This window comes from Protopterus annectens, chromosome 13.part0, assembly GCF_019279795.1.
Source record: "Protopterus annectens isolate FY-2018-M chromosome 13.part0, PAN1.0, whole genome shotgun sequence".
NCBI classification, from domain to species: Eukaryota; Metazoa; Chordata; order Ceratodontiformes; family Protopteridae; genus Protopterus; species Protopterus annectens.
In genome coordinates, this window is record NC_056747.1 from 1,326,823,288 (window position 1) to 1,326,839,379 (window position 16,092).

The following is a 16,092-nucleotide window of genomic DNA, read 5'->3' on the forward strand; positions in this document are numbered from 1 at the left end:
GGGATGCCTTCTGTGAGGAGTCTGCATTTGTGTGGGTTTCTTCCGGGTGCTCCGGTTTCCTCCCTTGTTAGAAAAACATGCATCTGGAGCATTTCTCCCTGAGCCTCTGCTGAAAATTGGCTTCATTCCAAGTCTGACTTTCCCGGTTAACAAATGTTAAATAAATAAAATGAATATATCATCTTGTGTTTAGCTTAATAGTAGAAACTCATGTGCTAAGTTAGGAAGACAAAATAGCAAACTATGGGAAGGGTTATAAAGGCTACTGCATCAAATGGCTGTTTGCAATTTAAATAAACTGCAAGGATCTCATACTATAAGATGCTACACATAGATTACATTTGCAAGAATATCTTCTACAGGCATCAATATGATTGCACTACTGTAAAAAGGTTGATCAGACAGAATTTTGCTTTGCCTAGTTTTATTACTTGCGTTCTGTGTAATCTCCAACCAATGCATGACATCAGAGGAGCACAGTGTAAAATTTTGTGTTCTAATTCTGTTTTAGGTCGCACACCTACAAAAGCCCCCTGCACAACTGAGGAATACAAATGTAGTAATGGAAATTGTGTTCCACTGATAACTGTTTGCGATAATTTTGATGACTGTGGAGATGAATCAGATGAAAATGGTTGTAGTAAGTATTTCTATTTCTGCAAAATTTTAATGAAACAATAAATGTGCACATATACTTAAATTGTGATTTCATGCACCAATTGTTGAAAAGATGACATAACTGCCATCTGCTTGCACAGCATCACTTCTGCCTTTTGAGTGAGTTATCTGGAAGGCAATAAACTCTGTACCATATGTTACTTCACATTTGATCTTTTTTTGTCTCAAGGTAAAGTTTTCAAGCGTATGTAGAACTCTTTTCATCAAGAACGACTAGTAAATATGCATGTAGGCCAGCTTGAACAGTTACTTATTAAAATGCTGATAAAATATGTTTATGATCGGGCCACTGAATTTTTGTTTAGAAAAATATACTGTGGTAGAAAAAATATCTCAAACGACCTGCCTGTCACTCAGAAGTGAACCATTCCAGCACATATCAGAGATCGCAATCTTTTGAAATAAAGTCGTCATTATCCTAAAACAACAAAGATAAAGCCCTCATATCCCTGAACTAGATATGTTACTGAGATTAAATGTACTTAAAAGTGAAATCTTTTCTTTTAGTAGAAAACTGCGTTTAATGTACTACTTTAAGTTGTGTTTAATGACAGTTATGAAGGTAGTGATGAGGATTCTTATTATTCATGCCTGTCATCTCAGGAAGATTTGTTTGAAGATGACTTTAATGCCTATTGCCAACTGAATACTGGTGCTATCTCTGTTAAAAGCTCTTTTATTCCACCTTTTCTAAATAATACCTTGCAAGGATTTTTTTGCTACTCTTAATTTTGAGGTTGAAAAAATGTACTGATCCTGCATAGAGAATAAGTCTAACATGTTTTAACTTAACTAAGTAGCAATGGCAGCCCTATTGGGATTTGGTAATGATAGAAGATGGGTGGTTAAACCATCTGACAAGGGCAACCAGACAGTAATCATGCACTTCACACAATACTTAGAGATGTGTTATAAACATTTGAATAATGTGGAAATTTATAGAAAATGTGATATTTCTGATTACTTTGAAGTATTAAGCAGTACCAACTTTTGTTAGACAAAGGCCTAAGGCTGGGGTATTTCACCTCTAAGGATGTGGAAAAGAAGTTTGGAGTGGAAAACTGCTCTATGGCAGTGTTTTACTGCTTACCTAAAACACCCAAAGGTTTAACTAACCTTAGTGGCCGACCTATAGTGTCTGCACAGAGGTATTTTTTGAAGAATATAAGTGTGTTGTTACATGAGCATCTTAAGAAATATGTTATGAGTACAGCCTCCTATATCAGGGATAGCCAGGACTTTTTCATAGGTTCATAGGTTAGTACTAAGCTAACTGCCCTTGCAAGACATTGTAAGCCTAGCCAATTATCCCTTGTGAGACTCAAACCCTGCACCTTGAGTTTGTAAGGCAAACACCTTAACCATTAGGCCACCCTCCACAAAATAAAGGGTAAAGTTTGGAATATGGACATGTTTTGGTTCTGTTTGGATGTCAAAAGTCTATATACTAATATTAAGCATGAAATAGGGACACAGGCCTTGTTCCATTTTTGGGGGACTCTCCTATGTCTCGTTTTCTGATAGATTTAGTTATGTTTTGTTTAAAAAACAATTTTTAATGTTCAGTGGAGACATTTTCCAGCAGTTGCAGGGCACTGCCATGGGGGCGGCTTTCACCCCCATGTATGCCAATTTAGTCATGGCTAAACCTGAAGATGACTTTATTTACAGACATGATTTTTTCAGATGTAAAGTTATTTTAGATTTTAGATTTATTGATGATCTTATTTTTTTATGTCAAGGAAGTCAGACAGAGGCCCTTGGGTTTGTTAATGACTTACAAGCTAATACTATGGGCTTAAGCTTTGATGGTATGCAGCTTGGCCTACAAGTGAAATTTTTGGATATAAGCCTAGATGGATTTACTGCTACTAGTCTCCATAGGAAATTTGAACATAGAAATGTATTTTTATATGGGAACAGTTGTCACCCCAAACATTTGGTCAAGGTACTGCATTATAATGAATTCTTACAAATTCATAGGCTATGTAGCCTTGATATGAGCTTTGATTTAGAGATAGCTGAAACAGAAAAAAAATGTTTATTAGAAGAGGTTATGATGTCCAGCTGGTCAGGGAAGCTAAACAAAAAATTATGGGCATGAGGTATTCTGTTAACTCTCAGGGAGATTCTCATTATGTCTATGCTAGTGGAAAATATAATGTTTGTATTGGTGGAAATCAGTCTACCAATGCAGCTGTGAGCAATGGAGAGCAGAAGAAAGTTTTCTTAGTGACAACTTATAATGTTATAACTGAGGAAATAGTTAAAAAAGCACGCAGCTTGTGACCTATGCTTCTAAGGGATAAAGTTTTGAACTCTGTACTACCTGATTTTGTGAGTATTGCATATAAAAGAGCTAGGAATGTGACTGATATTCTGGTACATAACCAATTTTATTTACCAGATGTTAATGCCAGTCAGAGCTTAAGCATAAATAAAGGCACTGTTCCATGTGAAGGTTGTTCCATCTGTCAATATGTAGTAAGCTCTTTTCCCTATATTAATGGCATCAAGTTTACAGCTAGGCATGAATACAGTTGTAATACGGAGGGGTTAGTGTATGTGTTGAGATGTGGATGTAAGAAGTTTTATATAGGGGAAACTTACAGGAGTTTTAGGGTCCAGTTGCAGGAACATATTAGGGACATAAAAAATAAAAAATTAGAAAGTCCCCTTGGGAGTCATTTTTTGACAGCACACAACTTTAACCCTGATTCTCTTAGGGGTTGTGTCTTAGAAAAATTGCAAGTTGGCATAGGTGAATGTGTGTCTTTAAAAAACAAACTCTTAAAAAAAGAAACCCTGCTGATTTTAAAGTATGGTACTTTGGAGCCTCAGGGAATCAGCAAAGAATGTAATTGGAAGTATGTGATTTGAATTGTATGTTTAATTGATTAATTGTTTTGTGCAATATGCTGTATATAAGCAAACAGTATTTTGTAGTGTTTTTACTCTTGGAAGGCTGTGTAAGCCGAGGCGCTAGGTGTTTCATTAAATTCACTTACTTATTGGATTGGTGGTCTTGGTGGTATTTTATTATTTTATTTTTTTAAGTTGTATTTGAAACTCTATTCCATGTGATACTTCACATTTGATCTTTTTTGTCTCAAGGTAAAGTTTTCAAGTGTATGTAGAACTCTTTTCAGGAAGAATGACTAGTAAATATGCGCTTAGGCCAGCTTGAACAGTAACTTATTAAAATGCTGATAAAATATGTTTATGATCATGCCACTGAATTTTTGTTTAGAAAAATATACTGTGGCAGAAAAAATATCTCAAATGACCTGCCTCTCACTCAGAAGTGAACCATTCCAGCACATATCAGATATCGCAATCTTTTGAAATAAAGTCGTCATTATCCTAAAACAACAAAGATAAAGCCCTCATATCCATGAACTAGATATGTTTCAGAGCATGGCTGCTCATTGAGTCTTATTTATGAAAATCATAAGCAGGAGTGGAGACAAAAAAACATGTTTGACCCGACTTGAACATTCAGCTTAACTCTGAGAATCTGGCAACAGCTATTTCTGCATGAACTCAGGAATTGAATGCCTTGCAGTAGTGGACCTGGAACCAGTACGGTTGTAACCCCTTTTACAAGACATTCCAAGTTGTGTAATCATATGCCTTCTTGTGGACCGCAAAGCTCATGTAGACTGTACTGACATACTCCCACAGCCCTGCAATATCCATGCAGTTGCAAAGTGTTGATCCAGTGTTCCACAGCTGGGATGGAATTTACTTTGGTCCTCCTGAATAAGAGGTCCAGCTATTGGATAAGTTCTCCATACCAGACCCTACTGTAGGTGTTCACATGGAGCTGAGGTATGTGATTCCTTCATTCTGCTCCCTTTTTATCCTCCCAGAGATACTACCTCCATCTTGCAAACAACACTGAAAAGTACATCATAACACCTTAATAGTATACAAAACATTCTGCATTTCTGGCTGGACTCATCCATCCTTAAAAGCCCTGCCCATTGAGAATGTTTACTTGCTTAGGTGACCTCATCTACAGAAAGTGATCCAGGTCTACCATTTGTTTTTAGAACTGCCTTTACAAGATAATGCATATCCAATAGATTCAGATGCCGCTAAAACCATTTCTTCTACCTTCTAGCAATGTCACCAGTTCAGCATTTTTCTAAGCTATAAATCAAACTGTGAAATGCCCTGACCTACCTCAAGTCATTGAAATGTTTGCCTAATCCTCTTTGAAGCCATAAAAAATCATTCTCCAAGATTTTGACAAACCCTTTCCAAACCCAGGTCTCAGGTCTTTACTTTGATGACTTCCACAGCTGATGCCTTCTTAGCCAGCCAATTGCTACCGATTAAAACTAGAGACCATTTGCTAGCATTCACAGAAGCCTCTTTCCTTAACATTAAGGCATCTCTCACAGTCTGTATTCACCAGCAGATCACAGAGCAACCAGCAAAGCAAGCACTCACCACCATTTGGCCACAGCTATTTACAATCACCTCTAATACTGAGGTTACGAAGAATCAATCCTTATATTGCCACCTTCTGTAGTAAACAGCAGAAGTTATATAAAGGTCAGAGTTGGTACACAGCAGCAGTCACATAAAGGTCAGAGTCAGTATACAGAAGTCACATAAAGGTCAGAGCTGGTAAACAGCAGAAATCAAGGTCAGAACTAGTTTGCAGACATCACATAAAAGTTAGAGTTGGCATCCACTAGAAGTTATATAAAGGTCAGAGTTGAACTCATCCTGCACAGACATTTATGGGAACCATCACTTCATATCTGAGTCTCCATGGACTTTTCCACTGCTGACCCAGTTATGTGACCTAGCACACCACCAAGTGATAATCAAGTGGCCACGCAACACTTTTCTTGACCTGTGTATCCACATTACATGGCTTTGGGTCTGACTTGACTACAAAGTCAGTCATTATCCTTTGATATAAATGTTCACGTGCCAGATACGGTTATGATCAGACTTTTTTTGAATGTGGTACTCATTATGGACAATGCATGACTAGAACAGAAATTCCATAGCAATTGACCATTCAATAATAAATCACATAAACTATTCCTCTGCATGATCCAAGGGTCTGCATCCATGTCCCTACACCTGAATGAGGTTCCATCTGGTGGCGTTCAAGCTCAGTAAAGTTGAAGTCCCCAGTCACAGTTTTCCACATAAAATACTGCCAGTGAAGTTTCTAAGTCTGCAGTGATAGTGATTCCTTCCTTTTGGGAGAGCTTTCCCTTCTTCAGGTTGACACTTTTTACTATTCTTGTACAATGAGACCCGAAGCTCATATAAACAGTGAGGGCAATCAGTGTGAGGTGATGAGCTTATTAAATAACCTGCTCGCGGCTCCAGCAGGTATTGTGGGAACACTACATAGTGCTAAGGTATGGATGCAGGAGGAAAAATAAGCAAAAGCAGTGATTGTCCATTTTGCACGTGTCTCACTGAGGATCTGCATGATCCCATTTTCAAAGTAGCTTCAAGAAGGAAAACTGATTTAGAAACCTTAAATGGCCAGGTGTGCTCATCTATTTATTGACCAAATTGGTGGGTGGAAATGATTCCCTTGGAATATAGGAAAGTGATGAAAAGGGGGAAGTGGGGAAGTAAGCAAAGTATACAACATAAGGTGAAAACCTAAGAAGTGAGTAAGATGGAAGGAGGAAGGTGGACTAAAATTATTTTTTCGGCCATATGCCCATTTCATATATATATATATATAAATGTATATATGCCCATATATATATATATATATATATATATATATATATATATATATATATATAGATAGATAGATATACATATGAAAAGAAGATAAGTTAGGTAAGGAAGCAAAGGAGACAAGAGGACAGTAAGTGGTCTAGGGTAGGAAGCAATGGCAAGCAATGACAGACAAGACTGAAAGGGAGATGCTGACACACAGACATGGGGGGAGCACATTGCAGAAGGAGACATCAGGCAAACAGAAGGAAGATGATGGTGATGAGGAAGACTGTAAAACAAACAGGAGGAGGCATAAAAAGAAAAAGGAGGGTAGAACCAGGATGGGGAGAAGATGGGATTGTGCAACTGCACTCTGACAGGGGTGACTAGGAGGGAGCTTATTTGCCACCATGAGCACCCTCACTACTGACAACTGACTGCGATGGAAGAGCCAGCGTAGTGCATGGATGTGACTCAATGAGCCACAGGTGGGGGCTCCCTAAGTGACTGCTGTGGGCATCTAGCCTCCTGTCAATAAGCTTCTTTCTGATGTCTGTAAGCTGCATTACCACCACTATCATTGCCATTGGCAGGTACAGTACCACCAGTGTCCGGTGCAGGGCTGGTGTGCCTGCTGCAAGTGTTGTAATCGGGGTGGAGATGACTATGGCAACCTGGGAGTCAGATGTTTTGGGTGTTGCTGTTGGTGGTGTTATCAATTGTGGGGTTTAACAGGCCATGCTGGAGGGATGGCTTCAGGTCTAGATGCTGCTACAAATAATCATGAAAGAAATGGAGAAAAACAAAATAATAAACAAAACAAATGGATGTAATACAAAGGATAGCAAGAAAGAGAAGTACAGATACAATGATAAATGCAGCTCATATATAACTTTTGTATGATAATGCTACAGTTACTATACTCAAAAGAACAGCAAACACCTAGACCAAAGTAACAATGGCAGGACATTAGGCAGCTAATATAGGACTTGAATCCACAACCACCATCAAATGTAATCTAAAAGGCCAGCCTTTAATTTTTTGAGCTACTTGTATAATCTAAATGAAAGCTGCAGTCAAAAATATACTAACGTCATCACAGCAAGAATACTGAGACAGAGGGTCCTTGAGAGAAATGTATAGATAGATTTTAAAAATGCAACTGAGACTTATTTGCCCTTATGTTGGTGGTATTGTACTTAAATTACAAGAAACACCTGACCCCAATTACCAGTGATGTCGTAATAGGAAGCAAAGGTGGTAATGGAACTGACAGCCATCATCACATCCAGCCTGAAAGCAAAGCTTTAACATGTTCAGCTGCTTCTACAATTCCACAAGCATATGCATACACCCAGCAGTCCGCCTTTCTGGAGACACTGGAAAACATGAAGGTCCTACCGAACACCCTGATATTGGGCGATTTCAATTACCCTACCGTTAACTGGGAAAACTACTCAAGTACAAACTCCCAGGTCCAGCGCTTCCTGGAATTTATCAACTCAAATGCCCTGGATCAGCTGGTAAACTCCCCTACCAGAGGTGAAAGCATATTGGACCTGGTCATCACCAACATGGTCGACAGGTGTTCCACACCGGAGGTCAACCCGTCACTGGTTAGATCAGACCATAAACTAATCACTCTGGATGTCCACACCACATCACCACCCCCAACCAAGGAAACCACAGTGAAAAACATTTCAATAGCAAATTTCACCTTACTTAAGGCAGAGGTGGTAAGTTTCACAACCTCCATGCTAAAGAATAACAGTGTCCAAGATGCAGAAACCTTTACAAATGCACTCTCTGAGCAACTACAAGGATGCATGGATCATGCCATCCCTAGTAAAACCAAGACTCACTCCCATAAGAGAAGGAAACCAGTCTGATGGACCCCTGCCATAAACAGGCTATGCAATAGAAGAAGGAAACTAGTTCAGAAAAAAAGCAAATCCCATGAAGGAAAGACATCCCTGATCAGTAACAGTAAGAAACTAAGGTCCCTCATAAAATCATCCAAGGCTAACTTCAAAAGAAAAATAGCCAAGGATTCAAAAGATAAGCACAAAGCCTTCTTTAGCTATGTCAAGAATCTAAGTGGCAACTCGCAGATATGCTCTGAGCTAGTGCAATATAGTAGATATTGCCAACATCCTGGCAGATAGATTCATTGTAAACTTCACCCCCCTCTCACCCCCAAAAAGGCCCACAGCAATACTGGGAAAGTGTAGTGTCCCAGAAATCACAGATGCACAGGTGAAAACAGCCCTTTCAAAAGCCAAAAGCACAGCGTCAATGGGGCCAGATGGTGTCCCAGGCTGCGTCTTCCACGAACTACAGAACAAACTAACCCCCACCTAAACACACTGTTCAACCTCAGCCTCTCCACAGGCTATGTGCCTATAGAATGGCACATAACAACGGTTATTCCGCTCCACTAAGGAGGGGCCACAACTGACCCTGGTAACTATCACCCCATAAGCCTGACTAGCCTGGTCTGCAAGGCTATGGAGCACATCATTATGGAACTCATCAACAAAGACATTGGGAACCTCCAAACACTTGACCCGACCCAGTTCGGCTTTGTTAAGGGCAGATCATGCCTACTAAACCTGGATGACTTCTTTGAGACAGTCACCAAGGCCATAGATGAGGGGAAGGTGGTTCACACTGGATAGTATACGCATTATGAAACTGGATAAGGGCAATGGTGTTGTTATAGTTAATAAACAAGACTATAATAGCATCATGACGTCCATGTTGTTTGACGACAACTATAATGAAGTTAGTATTAACGAAATCAATATAGCCTATAAAAAGATTGATTTGGCCTTGGATGACATGGTTCTTCAAGGAGAGATTATGGAGGATGAATATAAATTTATGACAAATGAACACCCTGTAGTAAGTGGTATATTTGGAATACCCAAAATTCATAAAGGGCTTGACAATGTAAAATTCAGACCAGTAGTAGATGGAAAGGAAAGTAAAGTTAGTTTTATTAGTCAATTTCTGGACCACAAATTAAAGAAAGGTCTTGGGAAAATACCATATATTGTCAAAGATTCTTGGCACTTTTTAGAAACGATTAAACATTTGGTAGTACCTAAAGAATTTTACTTCATTACTATAGATGTCTGTAACTTATTTAGTGTGATTCCCCATGATGTTGGTCTAGATTGGTTAGAGGAACAATTGTTTGTCACGGGGGTTTATGAACAAGATAAAGTCAATGCATATGTTAGGCTTATGGAAATTGTATTGAATAATAATTTTTATATTTTGATGGCCATTATTTCAAACAACAAACTGGCGTAGCTATGGGGGCAGCCTGTGCCCCCATCTACGCCAATTACATTATGGCATATTGGGAAAAAGAATATGTACATAAAAGTGAATTTAGACCATTTATTAAAACATATTTACTCTTTTTGGATGATATTTTTATCATCTGGATGGGCGACAAACCATTATTGGAGAATTTCATCCAATATATTAATAATACGGTTTGGTTCTTCAAGTTCACATATGAAATCAACCACAACAAGATAGATTATCTTGATGTAAGGCTAACATTTGATAGAAAGGAAGGTAAGATGAGATCAACCATATATAGAAAACCTACTTTTTCGAACTCGTACCTGCATTATGACAGCTGGCACCCTAGCCATCAGAAAAGGGCCATAGTGAAAGGGCAGATGGTTAGGGCGGCACGCATGGTCAGCGACAATTTGGATTTTTAACTAGAATTAGATTTTATTATAGGAATGTTTCTTAATAGAGGTTATCCGAAGCAGTTATGTGAAGACTTAAGAAAAGAAACTCAGCAAAAAAGAACTAATGATGTGTTGGTACCAATATTAACATCAGATATAGACCAATTTGGATACCTCAACTGTAATATCCAACAAAACACATATGGTAGTGATACTATTTTGTACATTCTCAAATATAATGGGGATTCAGATTTTGTAGTCAAAACTGTTATGAAATATTGGGAAGTATTCCACAAAAGCAGGGAATTATTTATAAAAAGGATATGTCACTGAAGGACATTTTTGAAAAAAGTTCAACTGAATGTAAGGAATCATGTAATAGAATAAGGGGCAATTATAAATGTGGTAGATGCACCACTTGTAATCACATTTTGACAACAGGACATAAGGTTATGGTTAATAATTGTGTTGTTATAATAGGGGGCCATCACGATTGTCATACTAAAAATTTGGTTTATTTAGTTAAATGTCAAGATTGCAGGGCATTTTATGTGGGAAAGACATGTAGAAGGTTTAGGGATAGGATTAAAGAACATATTTTGGATATACAGCATAAAAAATTCAAATTTTGTGTTATACAGCAAGTGATATCGGACCAACAGGGGAGAATAACTCAGTACCATTTGGATATGAGTGAACTCACATGGCAACTTAGGCTTGATGCATGTAGTTATCCAGGGTTGAATGAATACATTTCCATCAAGCCCTGGCTCAGACTCAAACATATCAATGGTTGAAAGTTTATATACATTAAATAACAACAGTAACAATGACACAATATAATATGTTCATCACATTATTTTTCAATTATTAAGGAAGTATGTGCTATATTAGTTTAACTTGGTGGGACAAATTCATTGTACACATTTGCATAGCACAATTATGGTTTTTCAACATACATCATACAATAGTTTACTGTAATTTTAAATATCAAATATATTTACTAATATTACATATTAGTATTATATATAATATTTATTTACAAAAATCGTACATTTACAAATACATATATTTTTTATTTCACAATTTACCTTTTATTTCTTAATTTTTAATTTTAATTTTAATATTGTATGTATTCAGAGTAACATTTGGGACATCGATGGGTTACTCTTGGTAATGTATATAAGTAAGTGTGTTTTATGTATTGTTAATTGAGTGTAATTAATCAATTAACTTTGATATATATTGTTGGTTACTAGTTCACCAATCTGATGAAGTCAATGCTTTGAGACGAAACCTGGGTCATTGGTGAATTGGTGCTGCTTTTTTGTGCTGTTTATGCTGTATCTTGTGCGTTTGGACATTAAACCTGCATATTTCCATCTTGGGCAGTTTGGATATCGTTCATTCTGTATTGTCAAGTTTGGTGTTATTCTGCTAAGGTGGTTCACACTGCCTACCTTGACCTCGCCAAGGCTTTTGACACCATTCCCCACTTGGGAATTATAGAAAAACTCACCAGCCTGAACATAAACCCCTACATCAAGAGATGGGTTGCCAACTGGCTTACAGACAGAACTCACACGGTAAGAATAGCGGGCTCCAGGTCCGACTCTAAACCAGTCACAAGTGGTGTCTCACAAGGCTCGGTCCTGGGACACCTACTGTTCGGCATATACTTCTCAGAAGCACAAGCAAACACAGGAGGACTATGGCTAACCAAGTTCGCCAATGACTGCAAACTGGGAGCCATAATTGACTCTCCGGCTGACACAGTCATTCTCCATAAGGGCCTTACTGAGACAGACACCTGGTGTCAAAGTCATGGTCTCAAGCGAAATGCCAAAAATGCATAGTCATCCCGTTTGAGAAAAACAAAACACCCATGAATTACCACATAGGTGGCAGCCCCCTTAATACAAAAGAGGTAATAAGAGATCTGGAGACCCAGGCAGATAGTAATCTCTCCTTTGACAATCATATTGCCAAAGTAGTTAGGAAATCCTTCTATGTAGCCCATCTAATTACTAAAGGGTTTGCATCTAGAAATAAAGAGGTTATAGTGCCCCTCATCACTTATCAGACCCATCATAGAGTACAATGCCCCATTTGGGATGTACCTCACAAGACACTTCCAACAGCTGTAAAGACCATAAAAGTACCTCACCAAGAGGATTAATGGCCTCAAACATATGTCCTATGCAGCCCGACTGGAAAAACTCCAGCTGTACTCAGTGGCATATCACTTACTCAGAGATGATCTCTGCCTGACTTACAAAGCCATGTCCAACTCAGAATTGATGGACATGCTCCACCTAAAGAAATCCAAGTCACTGCGAGCCACTCGCTCTAGTGAGCTAAACCTCACCACAACAATAAATAGAACATGCTGGAGGGATAGATTCCTGTCACAGAGACTTCTCATGCTTTGGAACAAAATTCCTAACTACATTAGGCAGAGCCCCTCACTAACACTCTTCAAGAGAAACCTTGACGAGTGGCTGGGTAACAGAAAATACACCCCTGAGATTACTTCATTGGCTCTTCTTGACAAAAGCTCAGTTAATTAATCAATGGGGCGGCAAAAGCTGACACACTCTGGCTAGGCTTATAAATGCCTTCAGGCAGATAGCCTAGTACCTACCTATGAACCTATGAACCTATATGCATGCATACATGTAGTAATAGCATCAAACACCCATACTGCTACTTTTGAACTAGAGAAATGCCATTACTGGAGAAACCTATACTGAGTCAGATTAAATATGTACTGAATCAAGTATACTCACTCTGGTGCTCTCCAAGGTGCTGCTTTCTTCACCTGTGCAACAGCACATTCTTTGCAATAGCTTCAGCAGCAATGGAGAGAGAAGCAAGAGTGTACACGATATGTAGATGGCACTCACTGGCAAGTCATATGTGTAGGTATAACAAGTGTCACTTTTAGTACAGTAGCAGTAGGAGTGTATAAGTTATGTAAATGGCATACACTGGCAGGTTGTATGTGTAGGTAAGACAAGACTTATTTATAGTTCATAGATGGTGCTTCAGCTCTAACCTCAGCCTCCCACAGGACAAGAATGTCAGGATGTTGTCACTTGTTGTCACTGTTGAGGTGACCATACTATACATCCATATGCAGGATGCCAGTGGCACATGTCACTGCCTGTGCCAAGACATTCCAAGCTTTACTCCTGTGCTGAGGACCTTCATAGTTTTCTAGTAGCAAGCTGTGGGTGTAGTCCTTTAAAGCATTGAGCTATATGCACAATCTAATTAAAAAGAGAGGAAGGTATTTCATTCCTCCACACACCACATTTGTGATTTAAAAGAAGCACTGCCTTCTCCCTCAGTAGACATGTCCTTTCTAAAAGACTAATTGCAGAGAAAAATGGCAGATACTTCACTCCCATACCTGTCCTCATCTGTGTCAACTGGTGTGCACATTTGCACGATCGGTGGTGGGACAGCCAAAAATATATACTCTATTAGATTGTTAGAACATTGCAGTTTAAGGTGTAGTCCTGTATCTCTTTTTGTGCTGTGAATTAACAATGACTTACAGTAACTACATTTGCATTAGGTTGCACATACCTCACAAAGACTTGGGGTGAACTGTGCATGCACAGTGTAGCCTGCTGACCCTTAAGCATGTGCATAATGCTGGGTAGAGGGGTTTAGCCACTAAAGGTAGCATGTAAATTGAGTGATTAACAAAGACTAATGAGTTGGGCCCTCATTTGCATAATCTCTATATCCAGATACCTGAATTTGCATGATATAAGTGTGAAGAAGATCAGTCAGCACTATCACACTGTGGAAGATTTTGTACAACATCAGCAGGTGATTCTTTAATAACTGAGTACAACCACTAGTATCAGCTTCAACAATGTAGGTACAACTTTTCCAGAATCCCTTTTTAAACCTTTGGAATCATTAGCCACTGTACTACTTCAGTACATAATGAAATAGCTTTACCAATACCTTTATTGATTATTGAACAGGTGGAGTGAGATGAGTACTGCAAGGATAACACAGTTGCTGTGCTGAAAGATTAACTATAATGATAAACCACGATTATAAAAAAGCGTTATTTCAAATAAAAATTATACACAAAATGACAAACTAGTGGCAAAAATACTATTCAGTATCACTCCAGCACCTCAGCTTAATCAACCTTCACAGGAAGTAGAAAAGGACAACTTTAAAAAAAGTATTTGTGCTACCTGGTTTGTTGTTTGTCATATAATTAGAAATACGCTCTTCAGCAGATACTCAGGGCACATGTGAGTGCAGTGAGAGTCATCTTGTAGTGACATTTGTCTGTTCTATAGCTTATACGTACAGCACACCTGCAAAACCTTTTAACACTAAGAGAAAACAGTCATGTTACCTTGGGGAGTGGAAATATTAAGGCTGCCATAAGATGGGGGGATACATGCTCTGAGAAGGGGTTTCTAGGCCACTCATGACCAACATGCTAATATCACTGTTTTCAGTACCTATAGAACAATGGCCTACGACAGGAAGCAGAAAATCACTGTTGAGTCTGTTTAAAAAGCTACCTAGGGAAGAAAGTTTTCTGAGACATGGAATTAGGTCTTTCTCCAGACCCTTCAACTCCATGGCCGATGGCTCTTTGGAAAGGATTATGCTTATTAGACCTACCAGGAATGTGCCTGAGAAGATCTGGGGGTGAACATTAATGCTGTTGATGGATAGAGCCATATTTATGAAATGGTCTGTCACAGAATCGCTGACATTACTTGTTCTGCAGAAAAAAGAGCTGTCCATCTGGCATGGGAACGTTGTTTAACAGTGGTGGAAAGTTGGTAAAGCCACTTCTCAGGGAGACGGATGAGTCACTGGCCTCTTTCAGAGGTAGTGTAACCTCTACATGGATCCATTGGACAGTGCTGGTATTTGTGCAAAGCTTCAACATGCACCAGGGGTATCTACCAGGGGTCTATATTAGAACATCGAAATGTCATTACTCCGAATGTTCTAACATCAAACCCCATTCAGCGAACACTGACAACATTGAACATTCAGAACAGCAAATCTTTTCCTAGGGAAAACAACTGCTGCTCCAAAACACATACACACAACACAAGCACACCAAACAAACAGCAATCCACACACATACACCCAAAATCTTGCAGCTAATCCTACACTAAACTGTACAAACACCACTAACTATCCAATTACCTTAACCCAAACCCTAAGGTCTGTCACTATCGCACACTCACCTCACCCGCCCTAACCCTCACGTCCACACAATCGCACACATACCTCCCTCGCGCACTAACCCTAACTCACCTAACCCACACCCAATCGCACACTTACCTGAACCCGACCTGTAACTTTCCACCACAGTGCTGAAAATAGCGAAATGACAGAAACGGACAATCAAATTCTTTCCCTAGGAAAAAATTTGGTTATCTGCAATTTCGCTATTTGCAGCGTTCGCTGAATGGGGTGTGATGTTAGAACATTCGAAATAATGACATTTTCACTTTCTAATATAGACCCATCTACCAGTGAGCCCAGGTATGGATATCTCTTTTTCTGTAGCAGTAGCTGTAAGTCCTCTTGACACATTACTTATTGACCATTTTATTAAAGCTGTCTGATTTGGGTTATACAGGAACATCAGCCATTGGCGCTAGGTATCCTATTTAAATGTTTGGTTATCAAACGCTAGTATTCTACACCTGACTTTCATATATATTGTTGCTGATGGATCACACTTACACTGGATGCTGTGCTTTGCTGTGCCCACAAGTGATTCCCTATCTAGCAGTACCACTGTTGAATTGTTCCTACCTAATGCTGGACACTTTGCAACCTCTGATGATGAGGACAATCATGACAGAGATGGGGTTAGCTGATACAGTCAGGGAGTACAGTGTGTGTTTTGCACAGGAAACATCATCACTGTAACCCCATACACAGGCTATGCACACAGCTTCTCAGAAGCGTAGCT

General features: G+C 39.0%; 1 protein-coding gene across 1 annotated transcript in view; it reads left to right on the forward strand.

Moving 5' to 3' along the window:
* The window catches only part of LOC122788060 (low-density lipoprotein receptor-related protein 2-like), a 1,238,079-nt gene that overhangs the window by 941,272 nt on the left and 280,715 nt on the right, over positions 1-16,092 (forward strand). Inside the window, exon 64 of the mRNA XM_044054982.1 lies at positions 512-640. Coding sequence (XP_043910917.1) covers positions 512-640 — 129 coding nt within the window. The remainder of the gene's footprint in view (positions 1-511; positions 641-16,092) is intronic.